The 21,913-nt window shown below is 44.0% G+C and overlaps 1 protein-coding gene across 3 annotated transcripts in view; it reads right to left on the bottom strand.

Moving 5' to 3' along the window:
- Positions 1 to 21,913, bottom strand: part of SNAP47 (synaptosomal-associated protein, 47kDa) — a 119,039-nt gene that overhangs the window by 35,867 nt on the left and 61,259 nt on the right. For all 3 annotated transcript variants that reach the window (XM_005853180.2, XM_005853179.2, XM_005853178.2), the window contains exons 3-4: positions 18,049 to 18,539; positions 12,010 to 12,134 (exon numbers count right to left, since the gene is read on the bottom strand). In XM_005853180.2, the coding sequence (XP_005853242.1) occupies positions 12,010 to 12,134; positions 18,049 to 18,539 (616 nt within the window). The remainder of the gene's footprint in view (positions 1 to 12,009; positions 12,135 to 18,048; positions 18,540 to 21,913) is intronic.

Raw genomic sequence — 21,913 nt, 5'->3', positions numbered from 1 at the left:
ATGCCCTGAGCCTGAGAAACTGAGAAACAAGGGAACTAACCAGGAAGCACAGGGTCTGGGGCTCTAGGAGGTAAAGAAGGGACCAGGGTGAGGATACAGAGAGGGCACAGAAATGCCACAAACCACAGTGATACCACAGGGGAGGCTGGTGGGCGCCCACAGGGTGGAGGCTGAACTGAAGGCCCTCCCCTACTTGTGACTCATGCATGTCAGCCTTCATACCATTAAGAGTGGCCGTTTTATCACAAGTCTATTGAGACAAACTGCATTGTGAAATGTACTTTAACTATATTCTTACTGAGTCTGGGTTGAAACATTTAATATTCTCAAGCTGACAAAAGGAATGGTTTTAAGAGAAATTATAATGACCAACTACTTGCTATAAATGTTAATGCCTCTTTTAGGGAAACTTTCAATCACTGGTTAGGCCAAGCAGCAGGAACACAGAATAGCAGTATGAGAGACTGCGGAGCCTTGCTTGTCCCAGGGGATCAAATGCCATGTCACATAGGGATGGATGTCAGCAGTTATCAGCCTCAATGACCACCCCAAAAGACCCCAAGTCCAATCCTACAGAATAAAACCCTAATATGCAAATCAACTAAACAGCAGAACGACTGGCTGCTATGATGTGCACTGACCACCAGGGGGCAGACGCTCAATGCTGGAGCTGCCCCCCTGGTGGTCAGTGCACTCCCACAGGGGGAGCGCTGCTCAGCCAAAAGCCGGGGCTCACAGCTGGCAAGCACCGTGGTGGTGGTGGTGGGAGCCCTGCCTCTGCGGCAGCCCTAAGGGCCCCTCGGGGGAGATGCACCAAGGGGCCCCCCACCCCCACCCCAGTGCATGAATGTTGTGCACTGGGCCTCTAGTATGTTGATAATACATCATGCCCCACAATGACAACAGCCCCAGGTCCCACCAGGTGGTCCAGGACAAATGCTACCCCCAGGGGAGCAGAGTGAATGGCCCCATATAGTGTCAGGAGGTGGGGATGGTACCTGTGCTGTCACACTACAGCTCTACGCTTAGAATCACAAGAAATACCTGATCACCTGGCCTCCACCCACTGCCTGAGAGGACTACTTCCTCTGCTTAACAAGAAACAGAGTCAAGGCAGGATGATGGCCAGAAGGATAATAAGATCAGCCAGGAATGATGAGGCTCCAAAGAGGTTACCAATGTGAAAACTGTGAGGTGCTATGTGTGGTACTTCAGCCAAGCCTCAGTATGCTTGGCCTGCAGGTGCCCAGTGCCAGCCCATTTGTGGAAGGGACAGGGACGAGCAGAGCTGAGGTCATCCATGCAGTCACATACAGGTTGGTGGCAGAGGCAGGACTACCCCATATCTTTCTCCAAACACAGCATCATTACTGAATCTTCATCCTGAGACACCAGCAGATCATAACTGGGCCATTCAGCCCAGGCACTACCTTTCTGCACCCTCTTGGAGCTGGTGGAAACTCCATCAGTTGAATCACTTGAAAAACTGGACGGTGCTCTGGAAAGTATACCAAAGGGTCAGCCGGCTCTGGAGGGGCTGGGCTGGATGACCTAATACAGGAGGTCTTTTCCATCTCTCATTCGAATGATCTCACAGGGCTGAGGCCCAAACAGCGTACTAAAAAAATCAGAGCTTACCACCATGTCATGCAGGTCCTTTCATGACGTTTTCTCTGGTCAACTATTCCCTCCTAACTTACCTCCATTGTTAGTGTGATAAGAAGACTGCTCTACCAGATACTTGCACAAAATGTTCCCTGGATGACTGGCCTTTGCTGCACATGTGCAGCTGGTTTGACACCCCGAGGTCTTTCTCCTGAGCTGAGTGATCAGGCTGCACAGACCCCTACAGCTCTCTCTGCACCCTCTGTCGTTGTAAATCATATCAAAGTGTGGTCAAGTTCATTTCCAGTTGAACTGTTCGTTAGGCCCCGGACTGTAAACAGCCACCCTTGTGCTGTGCTGTGCTGTGCTGTGCTGAGGGTGGAAACGGGCTCTCAGCAGGCAACCATGGTTCCCTTCAGTGCAGATAAGGATATAGAACTTAGAGAAGAGTCCACCGAAATCCACATCCAGACCAGGCCTGTCAAACAAGCACTGTGAGCGACTCTGGTGGCACCTTCCTTCTACTTCCTTCCACCCCAACAACCACTCCCACAGAAAATTAAATCTGTACACAGATTTGTTTTCTGTTTCCTCATTCCCTAGTCATCCTAAATAAGGCTGAGTTATGAGGCCTTGAGGTGTGGCTGAATTATGGGGCCTGGAGGTGTGCCCTAACTGTCCTTTCTCTGTTAATTCTCAAAGTCACTCTGCTTCACAAACTAGGCTGAGGGTGCTGGGTGACTTGTATGTTTTCTAAGCTCTCAGGATGCATCTCCTGGTGTAACCCTGACATGACTGTCACACAGATACCAGAGGTCACAGCGCAGTGACTCAGAGGTCACATACCAGGACACTGAGAGAAATCGAAAACATCCCTTAAGAAAATGGCAAAAGAGCCACCACCAGGATTGGCAAGCCATTCGCACACCAAAGGAGGACCGTGCCAGCTCATAGAACCCTCAGCAAAAGTGGCAAGAGGTCCAGTATAAGGAGAACTACACTTGTAATTTTAAATTTTTTAATACAGTCAAACCTCAGTTCTTGAATATCTCCCATCTCAAATAATTAAGTTCTTAACCAAGTTGTTCACAGAAAATAATGTCATGGTTGTTGAACAAAACTTCGGTTCTTGATCTGACAAGAGACAAAAGAGAATGAGCAAATATGAGTCAGTTTACCGCTAACCTTGCATTGTTAATATCTCAGGAAATTGTGCTGTGAATCTAATGGAAAAAAATGATTTGGTTTTGGAATGAATCACTTCTCAAAGAGCCTTCTGGCCCTGGCCAATTGCCCAGTGGTCAGAACATCGGCTCTCAGACCAAAGGGTCATGGGTTCGATTCTCAAAGGCACATACCTTGGTTGTGGGTTCAATTCCAGGCCCCAGGATGTGCAGGAAGCAATCAAGTGATATGTCTTTCTCACATCAATGTTTCTCTCCCCACACCCCCACCACCCACCATCCTTCCCTCCACTTTGTCTGAAAATCAATGGGAAAAATATCTTCAGGTGAGAATTTAAAAAATTAAATAAATAAAAAAGTCTTCTGGAACAAATTAAGTTTGAGAACCAAGGTTCCACTGTACTCACATTTTAAAAACTAAAAAATGAGTGTAATTAATTTTAGTAATATATTTTATTTAACCAAATCAACTTCAAATAGTATCACATCAACATAAAATCAATGTAATTATTAATGAGATATTTTATAATCTTTTTTATATGAAGTCCTAGCAAGATGGTGTGAATGAGAAACAAAGGAAGTAAGCAGGTGCTATATATATAGCACATCTCAGCTTGGACCAGCCATTTTCCAAGTGCTCAGTAGCCACATGTGGCTATTGTGCCACACAGCATTGTACCACAATGCCACATGACGGTCCCTGTGTGTCCTCCATGTCCCTTGGCCGGCCACCTTCCTTAGGAGGATGAATCGACTGCCTCTTTCCCAGTCCACAATTAAACAGTGGCAAAAGCAAGAATACCTACTTCCCCGAGTCTATGTTTAAGCAGCACAGTAGTAACAAGCACATACCACTTATTTTGTGAGCAAGAACAGCTGACATGCCTAAAGAAGTTGAGCATTTTATTGAGTCTGTAGTGCAAACAAGGGCTGGTTCCTGCCAAATTTTTTGATTTGGAAAAAGTCTCCAGGATGATAGCCTTACCTATAGCACGCATTCTATGCAGCCTGTTGAGACCCTTGGATACTCTGACAAAAATGTACTTGAAATTAATTTTGCAAAAATACTAGAGAGATCTTTACAGCTACTAAGTGTACAAAGACAATTCCTGAGTAAACCTCTAAATTACTATACCTCAGAATACTGTGTCTTTTTCCTTTAAGACAGGGATTGAAGTAATTAAATGTCATTGCGTGCATTCCATATAACATGGGATGGAAAGAATGGAGAATAGGAAGACTGGCCAAACCACAGTTGTTACTTCTGTGGCCCAGGATGACAAGCTGTCTAGTCATCTACATAAGACGCTGCCAGCCTCTAAATATCAGCTGGCCTCTAGGATGGGCCCTCACTGGGTTCTGAGTCTAAGACCAGGCTCAAAGTGGGCTCTTCTCCGAGTCCATGTGACACTGATAAATAAACCAGGAGCCTTCTTTCCAGCCATATTCATACCTATGTTGAACTACCTGGTTTAAAGGGCATTGAGTTTTACAAGAAAATAACCTTATAAACTACAAAGAAATGCACAGTGCATTTAGTACAAGAAGACACAAAAGCACATATGCTAGCGCTGCCCAGGCACAGGGTCATGAAGAAACAGGAGCACTCGGTTTCCTTAGCGCGAGGGTCACAGGTGCCCACAGAGCCAGTGCAGGAGGCTCGGTCCCACAAGCAAATGCTGAGCGCGTTCACCAACGTCAGTGATTAGGGGTGGGGCAGCTAAGAAGACTCAGGCAGAAGTGGGAGGCACTAGGTGGCCCAGGGCAGAGCAGACATTACTGGAAGGGTAAGAACCTCTAGTTGGGTCACATACTATGGCGCCTCCATCCTCCAACACCACAGATCTCAGGACTGCAGCACAGGCACCGTCTGGGTCAACACAAGAACAGACATGGAGGCATTTTAGCCTTCTAACCACTTCCATTTTGTTTCTAAAAACAAAAAATAAGTTATGGAAAAATAGCTTACTCAGTAGAGTAGGTCCACTCACCAAGCCATCAGAACCCTGAGCTCTGCTGTGAGCTGCGCCCCTGAGGAGACCTGAGGCATATGTGTGTCACTGAAGCAAGGGAAGAGCATGGTGCACAGAAGGAGAGCCTGGACATTTCCAAAATACCTACAAAATTCTAGTTGCTGTCTCAACTTATAGTCAGAAAAAAAGTAAGTTTTGCTCTACTTCATGATAAAAATCCAGGATTCTGAGTTTTACTATATTAATATTAAGCACTTAAAATGAGTTTAGTATTAGCTAGATTGTCTGCCCTCATCTTGTTATTAAGCTGACTCATTGCAAAACTGTGAATTTTCTTGCAGTGAGAAATTAGCAACCATTTAAGAACAGAGCTGGGATAAATCAAGCTGTCTGCAACTCCAAATAGTTCTACCAGTCGGGGCCATTAATATGCTATAGAGAAGGGTAAGAGGAAAAAATTGGCTTCTAGCACAGCCAAAGCTTTAGAGGCTGTAAAGAACATTCTGGGCTACAAACTGTCGCATTCAACACTCACAGACCACCCCCCATGTCCCATAAGATCCCCCTGCTGCATTCCTGAGCCCCGGCACAGGGTCCTCTTCTAGGAGCCCCTGTGTGCTCCCTTCCTCATGCCCCCAGAGGGTAGAGCTGAGCACAAACCCACTTGATGAATCAGGGCTGCAACCACACAGCAGGGAGTGGTCAGTCCTCAGTTATAAATGGCCTCTCCAACTCAAGCACAGGTGAGCACCTCCCATGACAGGAGGGGGTCCTGGGAGCCAACTTGCCACCAGACCCTAAACAGAGCTTCCCATGACAAGAACCAGGTTTTTAAGAGAACAAAGAATCCCCACTAAGTAAGACTCAATTAACTGAAGGTTCCTCTTACATGTGAAAGTAAATGCCTCAGTGGGGCAATTCTCAGAGTATGAAACATATGGAAAATGTATTAAGTTTGTGGCTTTTCGGAGCTGACAGGGTCACAGTCAATCAAAGCCCCACTGACATGTTTGTCTAGAGCTCACAAAACAATTCCACCCCACACAGTGCAAGCCTCCTCACCTCATCCCTACACAACCTTGAGGAGGGACCCTGTCTTAGAAAATGCGACAGGAACACTGAGCAAACATGCAGCTTGCTGAAGGTCACACAGCTAATGTGGCAAAGGTACTCTCTGGCCACCTCAAGCCAAGTCTACAACAAATAGTCCCCAGACCTTGTGCTATAGATGGGACAGACAGAAATATGCTGCTGAGGACACAAGGCTAAGCATTCTCCCCAACACTAGCTCACAAACCACACAAACCAACTTCCCAGCATGAGCTAAAAACCACCTAATACCTGCTATTTTAAAAAGTTAATAAAATGAAATTGGTAATGGATAAGACACCCAGACAAAAGATCAGTAAGGAAATAGAGGATGTAAACAACATTATACATCAACTGGACCTAACAGATATGTATGTACAGAACACTCCACCCAAATCAGCAGAACACACACATTCTTCTTAGGGTTTCCAGGACAGACCATACGGTGGGCCACAAAACAAGCCTCAGACATAAAAAAGACTTAACAAAAAGTAAATTCCCTTGCCACAGTGGAATAAAACTAGAAATCTAGAAAACTAGAAAATTCACAAATATGTGTAAACTAACATATTCTTTTTTTAATCCTTTTTTCCATTGATTTTTTAGAGTGGAAGGGAGGCAGGAGGAGGAGGGAGAGAGAGAAACATCGACATGAGAGAGACACATGGATTGGTTGCCTCCTGCATGCTTTGAAATAGGGCCGGGGATCAAACCTGCAACTCAAGTACGTGCCCTTGCCCAGGAATTGAACCCGAGACCTTTCAGTCTGCAGGCTGACACTCTAACCACTGAACAAATTGCCCAGGGCTAAATTAACATATTCTTAACCAATGGGCCAAAAAGAGAAATGAGTAAAATTCTTTGAGACAAATCAAAACAAAGCACAACATACTAAAATACTGGCAAACCAAATCCAGGGATTTATCCCAGAATACAAAGGTGGTTCAATGTAAGAAAATCAATCGATGTGATAAACCACGGTACTAGAACACCATCTCAAATGATGTGGAAAAGACACCGATAAAACCCAACATCCTTTCATGACAAAATCAGTCAGAAAATGAGGAACGGGACTTCTTCATGAACCTAAGTAAAACTGTGGACACCCAACACTCAGTGAAGCCACCTGGCCGGTGAACACACTGGTGTGCCAAGAAGAGTGGCACACCAGTTCTACTGGGGAGGGCACAAAGCTCCAGGTGGGCCCCTCCCAGACTTCACCCCAGATGTCTCTTAATTTGGCTGTTTCCGATCTGCATCCTTTGTAGTCTTAAGAAGAGTGAGTTCCTGAATTCTGTGAGTAGCTCTCATGAACTATCAAACCTGTGAGGGTTCATGGGAACCCCCCTACATTTGTAGCCCATTGGTCAGAAGTTGGACCCAGTGCAGCTGGTGTCTCAAGGAGGAGCAGTCTTGTTGGGGGCCAGGACCACTGTGGGGTCTGCTCTAACAATGGGTAGTTAGTGCCAGGATTGAATTGCAGTTCACTAGCGGGGCGTGGGATTAGAATTGCGTCAAAGGGCATTATCAAGAAAGTCAAAAGACAACCCACAGAATGAGACAAGTATCTGCAAACCACAGATTTGATAAGGATTTAATATCTAGAATATGTAAGAAACTCCTACAACTTAAACAAAGAGACAGCCAATTAATAAATGGGAAAAGAACTTGAATATACATTTCTCCAAAGAGGACATACAAAGGGCCAAGAAACCCATGAAAAGATGGTCGACAATGTTAGTCACCAAGGATGGGCAAATCAAATCCATAATGAGATAGCTCTTCACATCCACCGGGATGGCTATAACAACTTTAAATTTTTCAAATAGGAAAATAAGTGTTGGTGAGGCAACATTTTGAATGTAATTAATGCTACTGAATTGTACATTTAAAATGGTTAAAATGGCAAAATTTACATTATGTAGTTATTTTACCACAATAAAAACCATGGTCATAATATATATAAATAATACATATTCATTACATATACAATAATAAATATATGTAACCATCCAAAGCCAGGCACTCAATAACAAAATAATCAAACACTTGATTTTAAGACTTGAGGATCATTTAAGTGCTGACTGAGAAGACAGGAAAATGTTCCAGGGAGAACAAGTCATCCTTTTAATCCTGCCCCCACATCCCACCCCCTGCAGCCATGGAGCTGCTCTAGAAGAGGCTCACCCAGACACTGGTATGGTCTGGAGTCCTGGAGGTCCTTATCTGGCAGGTCCCTCCCTGTCCACAGTTTCCGGGGCAGTGGAAGGGACAGAATGCATCCCAAGATTCATGTGCACAGGCACCTGGACCATGTAGCCCAGACTTAGCCATGGCTTCTATGTGAGGGAGGTCCAACACACCTGCACAGCCTTCTGTCAGCTGCAAGCGACACATAGCCACATGCTTGAACAGGCCCTCCCACTCTGAACAACCATTGCCACAGACAGCATGGGTCTATGCTAGATAGGTGACCACATTCAATGTGACAAGAGCTCTGACGCTGTTCCGGGGATTTCAGAGGGACCACAGCAGGCAGGGTGGGGTGGGGGGGTGTTGCATGTCTGCTGTCCTTCAAAGCAGTGCTCATTGTTACCAGTGACCTAGTTAACGAATAGAGCAGACAGAAAAATCATGAATGGATATTTAAAAAGCTTGGCACTTTTTGTAATTCAGCTTTCATTTTCATCATGGTAGTTTTGGAAGTAGACAGTGGGGACCGGAAGCCAGGGCCTCGCCTTTCAGTGGCGGCGGCTGAGGCCAGGGAAGGAGCAACCTGTCTGGGTCTATGGACCAACAGGGCAGGGCCAGGAATAGCGCCAGGACCCTAATTCCTAATGCAGGGCTCATTCTAGGGCACATGTCCTCTTATCAAAATGTCAATGGTGTGTGGATGTCAGAAGTTACTAAGCACTTTTTCTCAGTTAACTAGTATGGTTTAACCTTTAGAAATGACATAGGATGTGATGTAAGGAACATTTATTAATAAATCACGATTAAAGTAACAGATATTGAAATAAGTGGCCCAGCTCACTGGTAATATCTCAACTGGTGTCAAAGCCATAAAAAACAACAACAGCATCATAACCACACCTCCTCCCCCAATTAATAAGTGAAATTAGCAGTCTGGAGAAGGTTCAGAAGGCACAGGACAAGAAGAGAACCAGAAGAGGTATTCAAGTCTGAAATTATCCCACCACTCCTCACTCAAAAAATCCTCAGTGACTCCAAGCTGCTTACAGGACACACTTCTGACTCTCTGTCTGGCATGAAAGTCCCACTGTCTGTGCCACACCCCTTGCTGGTCCTTCCTGCCTGTCCACTTTCGAGGGTCCCCCAGCCCAGCCACACTGTGGCCCTCTTCATGGGGAATGACAAGGGCATCAGCTCAAGTCTCCTGTCGTTGCTGTTTTCAGTCCTGGGGCTCACACAGCGCTTTCCCTGCAATCCACCAGGCTGGGAGCCTGCCCCGAACTTGCCTGGATAAACCCAAATACCAGACTCGTGCCAGATTCTCATCTGGTTCTTTCCTGGTGAAAGAGGGAGGCAGGATGAAGAAAGACCAAACGCAGGACAAAACAACGGAGTTGATAGGTTCAGAAGTTATAAAGAAAATGCCATGAAACTGAGATGCCCTCAGAGGAAGCCAAATGTGGTTTGGTTTTGTAATCTCCAAATGCTGCATCAAACATGTGGCAGTGACAGACTGTAATAAAGAGCCACCGTTCTGAGGCAGGGGAAGTTGGCCCATCCCACATTAGACAGGAGTCAGGGCACACTGCCAAGCCCGTCCCAGCCAAGCCACGCTCTCCAGCCCCCACAGGGGTCCTCTCGCAGTGACACAGCCATGGCCACCACAAGGAGCTGCCGCCCCAGGAAGTCAGGCGCACCATCTCTCAGCACCAACTGCAGTTTAAGTCACCAAGACCCATTTCACATGACTTTAATAGCATTTGTAGCAGAAACCACAGCTGAATTGAGGATGCGTGTGCATTTTTTTCTCCCCAGAAATTTAACTCATTCCTCCATATGCTTAAGTTTCATCATACAGTGAGATCTCCTCTCTAAGGAAACATGAGATTAACCTCTAAAAGATCATCTCTTGAAACTAGGCTCTCCCTGCAGGAGGAAGAGTGAACAGCTGACCGTAGAAAGCACTGCCCCCGCCGCAGCAGCCCTGTCCAGTCACTGGTTACCACTTCCTCGGCCCTGAGGCCACTCCTGACTCACTAGGCAACTGTTTCCAGCACTAATGCACAGGCTCGCTAATAAGACTTATTGACGACAGTCAGGACCAGCTACACAGAAATGTGCTCTCAGGGGCTGTGGGTGAATTTATCCTGACCTCTCCCATCACTCATGGCTTTCAGAGGAAGGGTCCTCTCAAATTGCATAGCCACCTTCAGAATTAACAGATAAAATCCCTACATCCCCCATCACAAAGCCACAGGTTCCTTCCTCAGCCTCAATAACGTCATGGGAGGAGGGGGCAGATTCCAGATCCCAACAGCCTGAGACCTATGCTCCCATCCACTCCCAGGAGCATGGGCATGTCAGCCTTTATAGATCAGGGGCTCTCAAGCCCAGAGCAGACAAGAGCCACGTGTTCTGGAAGCAATTAGGAACCTGCCACACTTGCTAGTAGCAGCTAAAAAGCAGCATTTCTATGTCATTACAAAAAATGACTAAGTTAGACCAGGAGGAAAAAGTGACAAAACATGTATATTTAAATTACCCCACAGTAAAGATGAATACTTTTTTTCCCCAAAAGGAAAGGGCTAAGCTTAAGGACTCTATGCCTGGGCAGACACATAGAAAACAGGCTTGCAGGTATGTCTGCAGCACCAATGAACTGGTCTCTCCAAAGCAGAGCTGGGTCTGATGGGGCCTTAAAGCTATATACTGACCTACAGAGAGCATACTGCTCACCCTGGGGAAACCAAGTCAGGAAGACACAAATTGCAAAATGCTGATTTCAATGAATAAGCTGCAAAGGAAAAAGAAAAGATGACAGAGGGAAGCTATGCATTAAGGTGTTTCACCGGGCCCAGCACTCAGGTCTCACGGGCTCCTGAACTACAAATGCACAACACACTCCTGAAGTAGGATGACAGGGAGATGTCTGATGACAGCAGAAATTACTTTTTTTTTAAGGTAAGCTTGGTATGATGTTGGTTTTTATTTAATTACTTATTTTTATTTATTTTTTCAAAATATATTTTCATTGATTTTATTTGATACCTGTTTATTGTCACTTTAGGTAAATAACTAATTTAATATTGCTTCATAATGATATATGATCCTATTTAGCCAAATGTCCAAACTTTACTTTTTAATATATTTTTATTGATTTCAGAGAGAGGAAGGGAGAAGGAGAGAGGGATAGAAACATCAATGATGAGAGAGAATCATTGATTGGCTGCCTCCTGCATGCCCCCTACTGGGGATTGAGCCCACAACCCAGGCATATGCCCTGACACTCAACCAATGAGCCACACTGGCCGGACATAATGTTGGTTTTTTAAAAACAGTTATCTTTTAAAGATACATACTGAAATATTTAAAAATAAAAAATAATGTCTATGTATTTGCTTCAAAATTATTTAAAGGGTAAAAAAGCCATTTTATTGCCCAGCAATAACATAGGGAAAACAAATTAAAAGTATTTCTATCAAATATTATTTAAATTTCAACTTCCTGGATACAAAGTAGCCAGTCTCTTCAGAATCTAGTTGAGCACTTGAGAGAGATTACACACACACACAAAAACCTAACAGCACATACACAGTACACATGTACACATATGTATGCTGCATAGGCTCACACACATACACAGACTCACAGCACACACATACACCCACACAGCACACATGTACAGACTCAGCAAGGCACAGCACACATATGTACACACATGTACCAACTTAGCTCATGTGTATACATATGTGCATGGGTAGAAGCATAGGAAGGCTGTGCTGTCTGCATGCACAGAGCACAAGGACTCGGGATGGGCACTGTCTTTCTCAAATGGATGTCTCAAGTGGGTATCTCAGCAGCTCCTATGGGTGAGAGGCAAGTACAAGCCAGGGAGAATCCTTTTCAGGCAGGAAAGAGAAGAGAGTCACCTGCAAGGGAGGATGGAGCCCCCAAATGCATGTTACCTGTCTGAGTTCCTGGGTGTCCTCCTCAGAAATGAGTGGCTCGCTCATCTGTAGTTGAAGCAGCCTGCCCTCCTGGTTCCCCAAGGAGGGCTCTCGGTGCCTGGCGCAGTCCACTGGCCTGGACGCTGAAACACAAGTCAAACAGCAGTGACATCTTTCATAATGCACACAATGTAGAAGTACTTACGACTTTACAAAGATCGTTCCTGCTCTCTGGGCCAACGACATCTCTCCATCTGCAGTCTCTGCCTGATGGCCCCTCCCTGAGCCTCAGCTAAGCTGAGTGGCTATGGGGCCTGCCCAAGCCTTGCCTTCCATTCCAGTCCAGGGTGGTTTCCTTAACCCACCCCGATCCCAGTGAAACACTGTAAATACCTGGGGTCTGGTTCTATAACTGGCTCTCAGAAGAAAGGGCCCTATCCAGGAGTAATCATTTTCTTTATTAGAAAAGACTATAAATTTAAAGTTTAAGATAGTACTTGTTGAATCCTCATAAACCCACAGGACGCTCTGGGTCTGGAGAGCACTGGGATGGCCAGCTGACTGGCCAAACAAAGGTAACTGTGGAGCCACGAGGGAGGGAAAGTCTGAGAGCACAAGGCCAGGCATTGCTCAGAATGGGTTTCTGCTCCAACAGCACCTGCCTGTGTAATGTCCCCGAGGAGCAGAAGGGCAGCCTGGTTAGAGGCTGCTAATCAGGTGGCTCACAGCCCCTCCCATGGTGTGCCACCTGTTCTTTATTTAAAGAACTGACTCCACCTGTACCCTGGCACTGGGAACCCAGATGAGGGCATCACTTAGAGTCTGCTGCCTACTCTTCTGCACAGACCACCTCAGGTACACAGTAGTTACTGATTAGGATGCTGGAGAGGAGAGCAGGTGGCAGAAAGTACACAGATCTGAGAACCAGCACCAGATGCTCCAAGCAGCCTTCTCTGCTTTAGTGGAATGGGGGCACAGCAGGGTAACAGGTGACCCCCACCTCCTTCCCAGCGCCCTAGTGGTGGTGAGCAGAGCCGCCTTTCATTAGAATGGCTTGGAGCAGCTGCTAAGGAATGGAAAAGCAAGTCTGTTTCGGTAAGGCTCTCACTGGGCCTGAAGGGCTGAGGCCTAGCTGGTGGCCTTCAGGACACACCGACTGCACAGGTCCCTCCTTGGTGGGAGAGGTCAGCCACCCCTAACCTGCACACAAAAATGCCACCTCTAATCCTATTTCTTAAAAAAAAAAAATAATTCTTACAAATAACACTCCCTGAAGAGTGCCTGGAGGAGGAAGATGATGCTCGGTCTGTGGTCAGCAGACTCCTATCCTGCCTCAGGATAAAAGCAGGTTGTGATGAGACAGGAAGCAGGTTTCTCAGGGTCCCGGGAAGAAAAGGGCCCAGGCCAAAGGAGTAAGCTCAGGCAACAGAGGAGTAAGTCTGCCGAAGGCAAGACCCCAGCCCTCCCCCAGCCCATCTCTAACTGTGCGAGTGAAAAGCGCATCCTGTACAGAGTCACCACCTGGACCTCATCTCTAGGTCTGGAAAAGTCGCACAAGACAAAACATTACTGCAAACCATGCACTCGAATATCTGCTGTTCTAGGCCATTCTTTATGAAAATGCTAGTTGAAGCCCTTCTAAACAATGTCATAACTTGTGTTCTATACTTGCTAAAGCCCCACCTACTCCAACATCCTGGGGGGCTTGTTCATCAAAATGGTCCCCATTGTTCCAATGTGGTCTAGTGTCCCTCACTGGAACATCACATATGAAAAGTCCTTTTCTAAAGTGTCGGTCAGCAGCTGGGTTGAAAGCTATCATGGCAGAACAGAGGGAGTATCCTACTAGTTATTATTAGCCTAAAGGAGAGGCCACCTTACGCATGACATTAAAGCATTACCTGTGATGACACAATGGCAAAGTGCACTTCATAGGCCTGAGAGTAGCAGTTCTCTGGCCTCACTCAGCATGTACCTGTGCTCAGTCTGCCCCCTCACCCACCCCCAGCATGCTGGCCCCACCTACCTCTCCACCCCACACAGGTCCTGCACTTGGCCCTTCCATCTGCAGCAATCCTAGTGTTATTCCATTTGCACACCTTTTAATGAACTTGCTTGAAACTGCCCTGCTGTTTATTTTTTCAGCATCACTCCAGGATCTCTCTGACTAGCTTCTGTGAGAGATGGTCCATCCACTCACACTGTGCCCAGGACTGTGCTCGGGTGTCCATTTCAACACCTATAGCTATATTACTGACCGAGGCATACTCTTTTTGAATGTTTAGCGAAAGAGTATTATTTAAACAACCAGAAAGCCAAAATGGAGGAAATTCTTCCTAGAATATACTAAGTCAGAGATGTTTTTCAGGACAAGCCATGGGCTCAGTGGAATCCCGCCCAGCATAAGGCTTTGGCCACCCCCAGTGCTGTGTTGACACTGGAGCTATTGACTCAGTTACCTCAATGCTTTGAAATATCTTCTGAGAAAAATTAGTTTGGTTCAGTATAAGATGGTTTTTGACTCTAAAGTCATTAATTATCTGTTAACCAAACTAAGCACACATTGTTCCAGCTAGAAGGAAACTTACAGATGATTTCACTTTCCAGGAAGGAGAAGACATCGAGGAGGGCCTGACTGGGCAGCAGGGGCGGCACCAGAGGGCAAGTGTGAGGCAAGATTTCCATGGGGTGAGTGAGCAGGTGACCAGGGTGTCTTTAATTAGGTGGTTGGGGAAGGACTCTCTCGAAGGTGCCAGTCAGTAAACAACAAGAACAAAAATCAGTTCCGGAACCCTTAACAGTGCCAGGCATGGCCTGCTCTGATGGAGAAGGATCTGTGGGCTTCCTCCCACACCTGTAACTCCAGGACCATGAAACAACCTGGGAGCATGCTACGACTGCTAAAAACTATCAAGACCACCAAAGCAAGGAGAGTCTGAGTAACTGACACAGTCAAGAAGGGTACAAGGAGATGCGCTGCCTAAAGGTCACATGGGATCCTGAAAGAGTAAAATGTAAAACAATCTGGATAAAATATGGACTTAGGAGAATAGCAACGTATCTGTATAGGTTCATTAGTTATGACAATAAAGGAAGCTAATGTCGGGTGACAACAAGAGTGTGGAAGACATGGGAACTCTGACTATCCTTGTAATTTTTTCTGCAAGTCTGATACTATTCTAAAATTTGAAAGGTTATTTAAAAGATACTATGCAGAAAAATAGCACTTTGCAACTGCTCTTCCCTAAGGTGGAAAGTGCCCACCTGTGTCATTCAGGGCCCTCAGAGGTCCACACAACACATTACCTCAGAGGTCTCTGGAAAGTTCTACTCACCCAAGGCAAATACCTGTCTCCTGTTACTAGACTGCCACCTACTGGCCACATGTTTTACCCAAATACCTCATCAAGGAAAGGAATCCATTTCTGAGATGTCAGTCACTGTTTCCACCTCCACTGTCTCTGCAGTTTCCAATGTGGAACAGCAAAGACAGAGGTGATGGCAGACACAACACAGGCGACAGTGAGAAATTGACCCTCGTCGCTAGGCTTGCAGAGGACACAGTGAAGTTTCTAGCAAGTCAGATGCCATCTCACTTGCTAAACTCAACATGCTGGCTTCTTCCAAATACATCACTTCTCATTACCTGAGCCTCTCCAAACCCATAGCTGTAAGGTGCTCCTACTCTGTGAGGCAGGGTGGCCTCGCAAAGGGAGGATGGAACTTCTTGCTCAGAGCAGAAGAAGACACTCTGCAGGGATCCCACCCAGGGGCTAAAGTTAGCACCGAGATGAAAACCCATCTGTCAGCTCATTCCACACACATTGGATCCATTACCGTGAAAGGCCAGGCCACAGCTATTCAATCCAACCCTAATCTAGGTGTTTATAGTGTGGATAGAGGAGGCCTACAATCATTGACTTTAGGTAAGGGAGACTGTCCTAGATAATGTGGTGGGCCTGCTACAATCAGTTGAAAGGCTTTAAAAGCAGACCTGTGGCTTCCTGGAGGAGGAAGATGATGCTCGGCCTGTGGTCAGCAGACTCAGCCTGTGCCCAGGAGGTTCAGCCTGCCCTTCCTGACGACAGGCCTGTGGAACTTGCACGCACCTATCTTCCTACAGTCTGCCTGCTCCTCTCCAGCCCTGTCTGCCACCTGGGCTCTAGCGTCAGGGCCTGCCATCTTACCCTTCATGGCGTCCCTGACAGCAGGCCCAGCAATTTTGTGCAGAGTGACCTCTGTGCCACACATAGCGTGCTCGCATCTGCCATCTCATTCATTACATGCTGTGCCCTATTTTCTATCAGAAACCCCATGTCCAACAACCCACAAACATGGTGGAACTCTGTGACAAGGAGGGTTGTGGGTTTTATTTAGCATTTTTTCCCAAGACTATAGGTGCCGAATACCATGCCTGGCTCTGCAGGGTTCTCAGTGCTGGCGGAACCGGTGGCTGATGGTTCTGTGTGTCCCTACAGAGCCTCCTCCTCTCACTGCTGAGGCCTCTCCCATGGGAAAATGCAGTTGGTGACTCAGTCAAAACTTGGGGCATCAGAGCAGCTGCCCAGCTGGGCTTGTACGTGGCCTTGCCTGAAGGGCCCTCTGGTCAGGGTCTCACATTGGCTGCCACAGCCCACCATTCTTGCCTCTTTTATGGGCCAGCTTCTGAGTCCTCCTTGAGTGAGGGGGCCAAAGGAAAACCAGAAATGCCAAGAAAGTAAGTTTTTAAATTAAGTTTTTACATTAATATTTCTAACATTTTGGATCTCATGAGACCAGATCTATTATCAAGTATATATTTTTTGGAAACTCGAAGTCATCTAGAATAATATCAACATATTCATGTGTTAGGGAAATAGGTTACATATTAGAATTAAAATCAATCACTTAAGAGAAAGAAGAAAAGGAACCAGAATAGTAACAAACATCTCTCTTACTTTAACAGACATGCAGGAATCAAAGATACTTGTAAAAAAAAATCACATGAAATACAGAAGTAATATTACCTATAATTCTAGTATTAGAAAATATCAGAATATTTTATGACTTTAGTATTTCTTAAATGGGGCTCACAAACAAACTTAAGGGGGGAAATGGTGGATCTGACCACAGCAAAATTAAAGATTTCTGTAATGGAGGCTGACAGTCTGGGAAAGCACTGGCAGCCTCTCAAATCAATAAGGAATGAAAATCTAGAATACATAAAGAACTCTTGCAAATCAGACAAAACAACAACAACAACAACAAAACACACAGAACAGGCAATCCACAGAACAAAACCTGTGGGATTAAAGAGCAAATAAGCATCAGATGCTCTATTTCACAATCAGTGAAAGAAATTAAAATACCATCAAGATGCCACAGAACACTTGTAAGAATGGCAAAACTGAGAGGTCAAACATCAAGTTATCCCGTGCTATGGAGGACGCTGTGACCCAAGAACCTCGAGATGTGTGGACATGTAATATATCCGCATATCCTGCCTCCCACACTCCACCCCACTGGACATGCCAGCTACACCCTCCACACCCCAGAGACCTGCAAGAGAACACCACAGAGAAAGCAAGTTTTTCAGAATACCTCACGGATGCCCCATAAACTACCCAAACTATGCTGCATAGTTTTCAAAGATTCTGATACCTAAACACACACCTGGAAGGTGGTCTGGGAAGACCTCGATCAAATGTGAAGGAAAACAGGAGTGAGGCTGAGTAAGTTACTGATGGAGGGACTGGAGACTCAGCAAAGCAGGTGGGGGCTACTGCTAGTTAAGACCCCAAAATGCTAATTCTCAAATCAAATAGAGGAAAGAGTGAAAACACTTAACTCAGACCTCTTTGTTCTGAAAGGGTCATCAAAACCCTTTCTGATCTACTTGGAAATCTCTATAGCTTTCCAGTGTATAATAAACCAAAGTGATTTGAGATTCACAGTTGACAAGTACTAAGGAAAATGGTCTGAAATTATTTTTATTTACAATGCATCATGTTAAGCACATACCACAGGCAGTCTGAGACTTCCCAGGTCTGTGCACAGGCTGTGTTGATGGTCACTTACCTGCCTGCCAGACTGAGTAGCCCTTCTCTGCTGGGGAAGAGGTTCCAGTGCTTCTGAGCATCAAGGCATCTTCTAAAAACTCGATCTTCTTGCTGAACTGCATTTCCAAAATGGGAACAACTTCTGGCATCTTGGCAGATATCAAACGAAAAGTTATGTCTGGCTTCCCAATGAACCGCTGGCGGATGCTAACTTCATAATGTGTGTGAACCTTAATGTCATCTACATCTTCTCTTTCAAATCTGTGTAACAGCAAAGAATTTGAGTCATGGATTTCCAACCCAGAAACAAGGATGGTGAGCCTTCCTGGTTTAACATGAGATTCTGTTCCTTGGGAAATAACAGCAGGAATTCTGATCACTATCCCTTCTTTTCCAAGAGCTTTGGTACTAGCCATTGAGGAGCCTCCCCTGGAGTTTGTGTCTGATGGCATCTTCCAAAGCTTGAAGCTAAAGGGCCACCACGAAGGAGATTCCAGTTCTTTCAGCAACCTAGAAGATGAAACAACATACTAAAAACTAGGCCATGCAATTTTTAATACTTTAACTGCTTTAGCCTTTATAAAGCACTTTTACCATTTTACAGTTTTCTTTTCCACAAGTACTCCATGAAACAGAAAGAGCAGAAATGGTTATCCCCACGTTTTAAGAAAAGAAACCTAAGGCTAAAAGCAGTAGTGTTATTTGCGTACGGTATGTATACAAAGCTATTTGTAGTGGACACATTATCTTCAGACTCGAATATTATTACTCTTACCACAGTTAACCCTGGGTAATTCTGACTCAAATCCTGTTCTTAATCTCTAGAGAGGTAATAGAATTCTGGCAGTGATCTGTACTGTCCAATACAGTAATAGGCACATATGGCTACCGGGTACCTGAAATATAGCTAATGTAAGGAGGAACTGAATTTTAAACTTAAATTTAATGTAGTTCCTAGCTACCATATTGGACAGCACAACTCTAAAGTAACGAGTAACAGATATATCTAAAAAGTCAATAAAAGGGAAAAAAATAGAAGCAGGACTGGGAAAGCAAAGGAATAAGGATCAAATAAAATAAAACAAATAAGATGGTGGAATTAAACACAACCATATTAGTAATCATATTAAATAAAAATAGACTAAATTCTTTAATTAAAAGGCAGATTATCAGCTTGGAAAAAAAACAAGACTCAACTATAGCTTGTTTACAAGAGACACTGTGAAATACGATGACACAGATACATCAAAAGCAAAGGGATTGGAAAAAAGATATATCACGCTAAAAGTAAACTTTTAAACAAGCAGTGTACCAGGAATAAAGAGGGACCGTGTATAATAAGAGGGTTGAAACAACTGAAATATTTAATATTACTAAATATGTATGTATCTAATAACAGAACTTCAAAATTCATTAAGCAAAAATTGATATTATAAAAGGAGAAATAGATAATCACAGCTGTAGATTTCAACAAATTTCTCTCTATGATTGATCCAGCAAGAAAACAAAAATAATTAGTACGAATATAGAAATTTTGAGCAACACAATTTAACCAACTCAACCTGGTTGGTATTCATAGGAACAGCATCAACTGCTGAATCATTCTTTTCAAGTGTATTCGGAACACTAAAAAAAAAAAAAAAAAAAAAAAAAAAAAAAGAGTGCCCTGGCCAGTGCACTCACGCAGTGGTTCCCAACCTTCCTAATGCCGCGACCCTTTAATACAGTTCCTCATGTTGTGGTGACCCCCAACCATAAAATTATTTTCGTTGCTACTTCATAAATGTAATTTTGCTACTGTTATGAATCGTAATGTAAATATCTGATATGCAGGATGTATTTAGGAGACCCCTGTGAAAGGGTCGTTCAACCCCCAAAGGGGTCGCGACCCACAGGCTGAGAACCACTGGAGAGCACTGGCACATGCGCCAAAGATTCTCAGGTTTGATTTATGGTCAAGGGCATGTACCTGGGTTACAGGTTCGATCCCTGCCCCAGTCCAGTCGCGTGTGGGAAACAAGCAATGTATGTGTCTCTCTCACATTGATGTCCTCCCCGCCCCCCGCTCTCTCTTCACCATGTTCCCTCCCTTCCACTCTCTAAAAATCAATGGGAAAGATGCTTGGGTGGGGATTAACAAAAAACAAAAACAAAAAAAAAAGAGTATAACAAGCCACAATAAATATCAAGTATTGAAATCATACAGAGTATATCCTCTGTCCCCAGAGAAATAACACTAAAAGTCAATATCATTAAGCCAACTACACCCTAGCTGGTTTGTCTCAATGGATAGAGCATCAGCCTGTGGACTGAAGGGTCCTGGGTTCGATTCCAGTCAAGGGCACATGCCCGGGTTTCAGGCTTGATCCCCAGTGGGGGGCCTGCAGTGGGCAGCCAGTCAATGGTTCTCTCTCATCATTCTATCTATCTCTCCCTCTCCCCTCCTCTCTGAAATCAATAAAAAAAAAATTAAAAGATTAAAAAAATAAATAAAAAGATTTTTTAAAAATTCTTTTAAAAAAGGCCAACTAGAACATTCTCAAATATTTGGAAATTAAACACAATTCTAAATAAAGGACATCAAAATATGTGAAGTGAATGAAACTGAATACATAATACACACAAAATATGGAATACAAATAGAGCAGTCATGCAAGGTAAATTTATTGCTCTCGACGCATGCATTTGAAAACTTTTTGGAAAGGTTTAAAAATCAGTGATCTAAGTTTCTATTTAAAGAAGTTATTAAACCCAAAATGAAGTAGAAGAAAAAGTAGAAATCAATAAAATTTAAAACAAAATATATTAACAAAGCCAAGTTTTCTAACAAAAAAAGTAAGAGGAAACCAAAATGTGACCTATACACAGGGATAAAAACCCCACAAAAACTAAACTAAACAATCAATAGAATCCATTTCTGAAAGCATTCATATAGTGTATTTAATATAGATTTCAAAACACTTATTATAAATATTCAAGGAATTAAAGGAAACCAAGTTAAAAGGATTAAAGAAAAGCATAATGATGATGATTCATCAAACAGAGACTATTAATAGAGAGAAATTACATAAAAAAGAATCAAATAAAAATCCTAAAATTAAAAAGTTACAATAACCCAACAGAGAGTCCAGGAGCACATGGTTTTAGTGGTGAGTTCTACAAAACATTTAAAAAAGAATTAATACCAATTTCTATCAAACTTTACCAAAGCCAGAAGAGGAGAAAGCAATTTCAAACACATTTTATAAGGCCAGCATCACCTTGACACTAAAACCAAACAAGGACACAACAAGAAATTTCTAAGCAAATATTCCAGATGAACACAGATGCAAAAACCTCAACAAAGTATTAGCAAATCAAATTCAACAATAGGATCATATACCATGACTAAGTAAGATTTATTCCAAGATGAATGATAGTTTGACAACCAAAAACCAATCAATGTTACATATACCATGTTAACAAAATAAATAATAAAAATCATATGATCATCTCAATAGATGACAAATTATCAACAAGTGGCTATGGAAGGTTTGTACTTCTACATAATAAAGGCCATATATGACAAAAACCACAGCTAACAGCATAAGTAACAGTAAAAAGCTGAAAACTTTTCCTTTAAGATCAGGAACAAGACAAGTATGAGGTATGAGATATATAAGAAAACCACTTTTATTCAATATAGTATTGGAAGTCCTAGCCACAGCAATCAGACAAGAAAAAGAAATAAAGAGCATCCAAACTGAAAAGGAAGAAGTAAAACTGTTTCTATTTGCAGATGACATGACATCCTATCTAATGAAAGAGGAACATGGTAATTAGCCGTATGGCCGCTACCCTTCCCATTGGCTAATCACTGAGATATGCAAATTAACTGCCAGCCA

This window comes from Myotis brandtii, unplaced genomic scaffold (assembly GCF_000412655.1).
Source record: "Myotis brandtii unplaced genomic scaffold, ASM41265v1 scaffold100, whole genome shotgun sequence".
Taxonomy (NCBI): Eukaryota; Metazoa; Chordata; class Mammalia; order Chiroptera; family Vespertilionidae; genus Myotis; species Myotis brandtii.
Note: the sequence above shows the minus strand (reverse complement) of the source record. Positions and strands in the feature narration are given on the sequence as shown.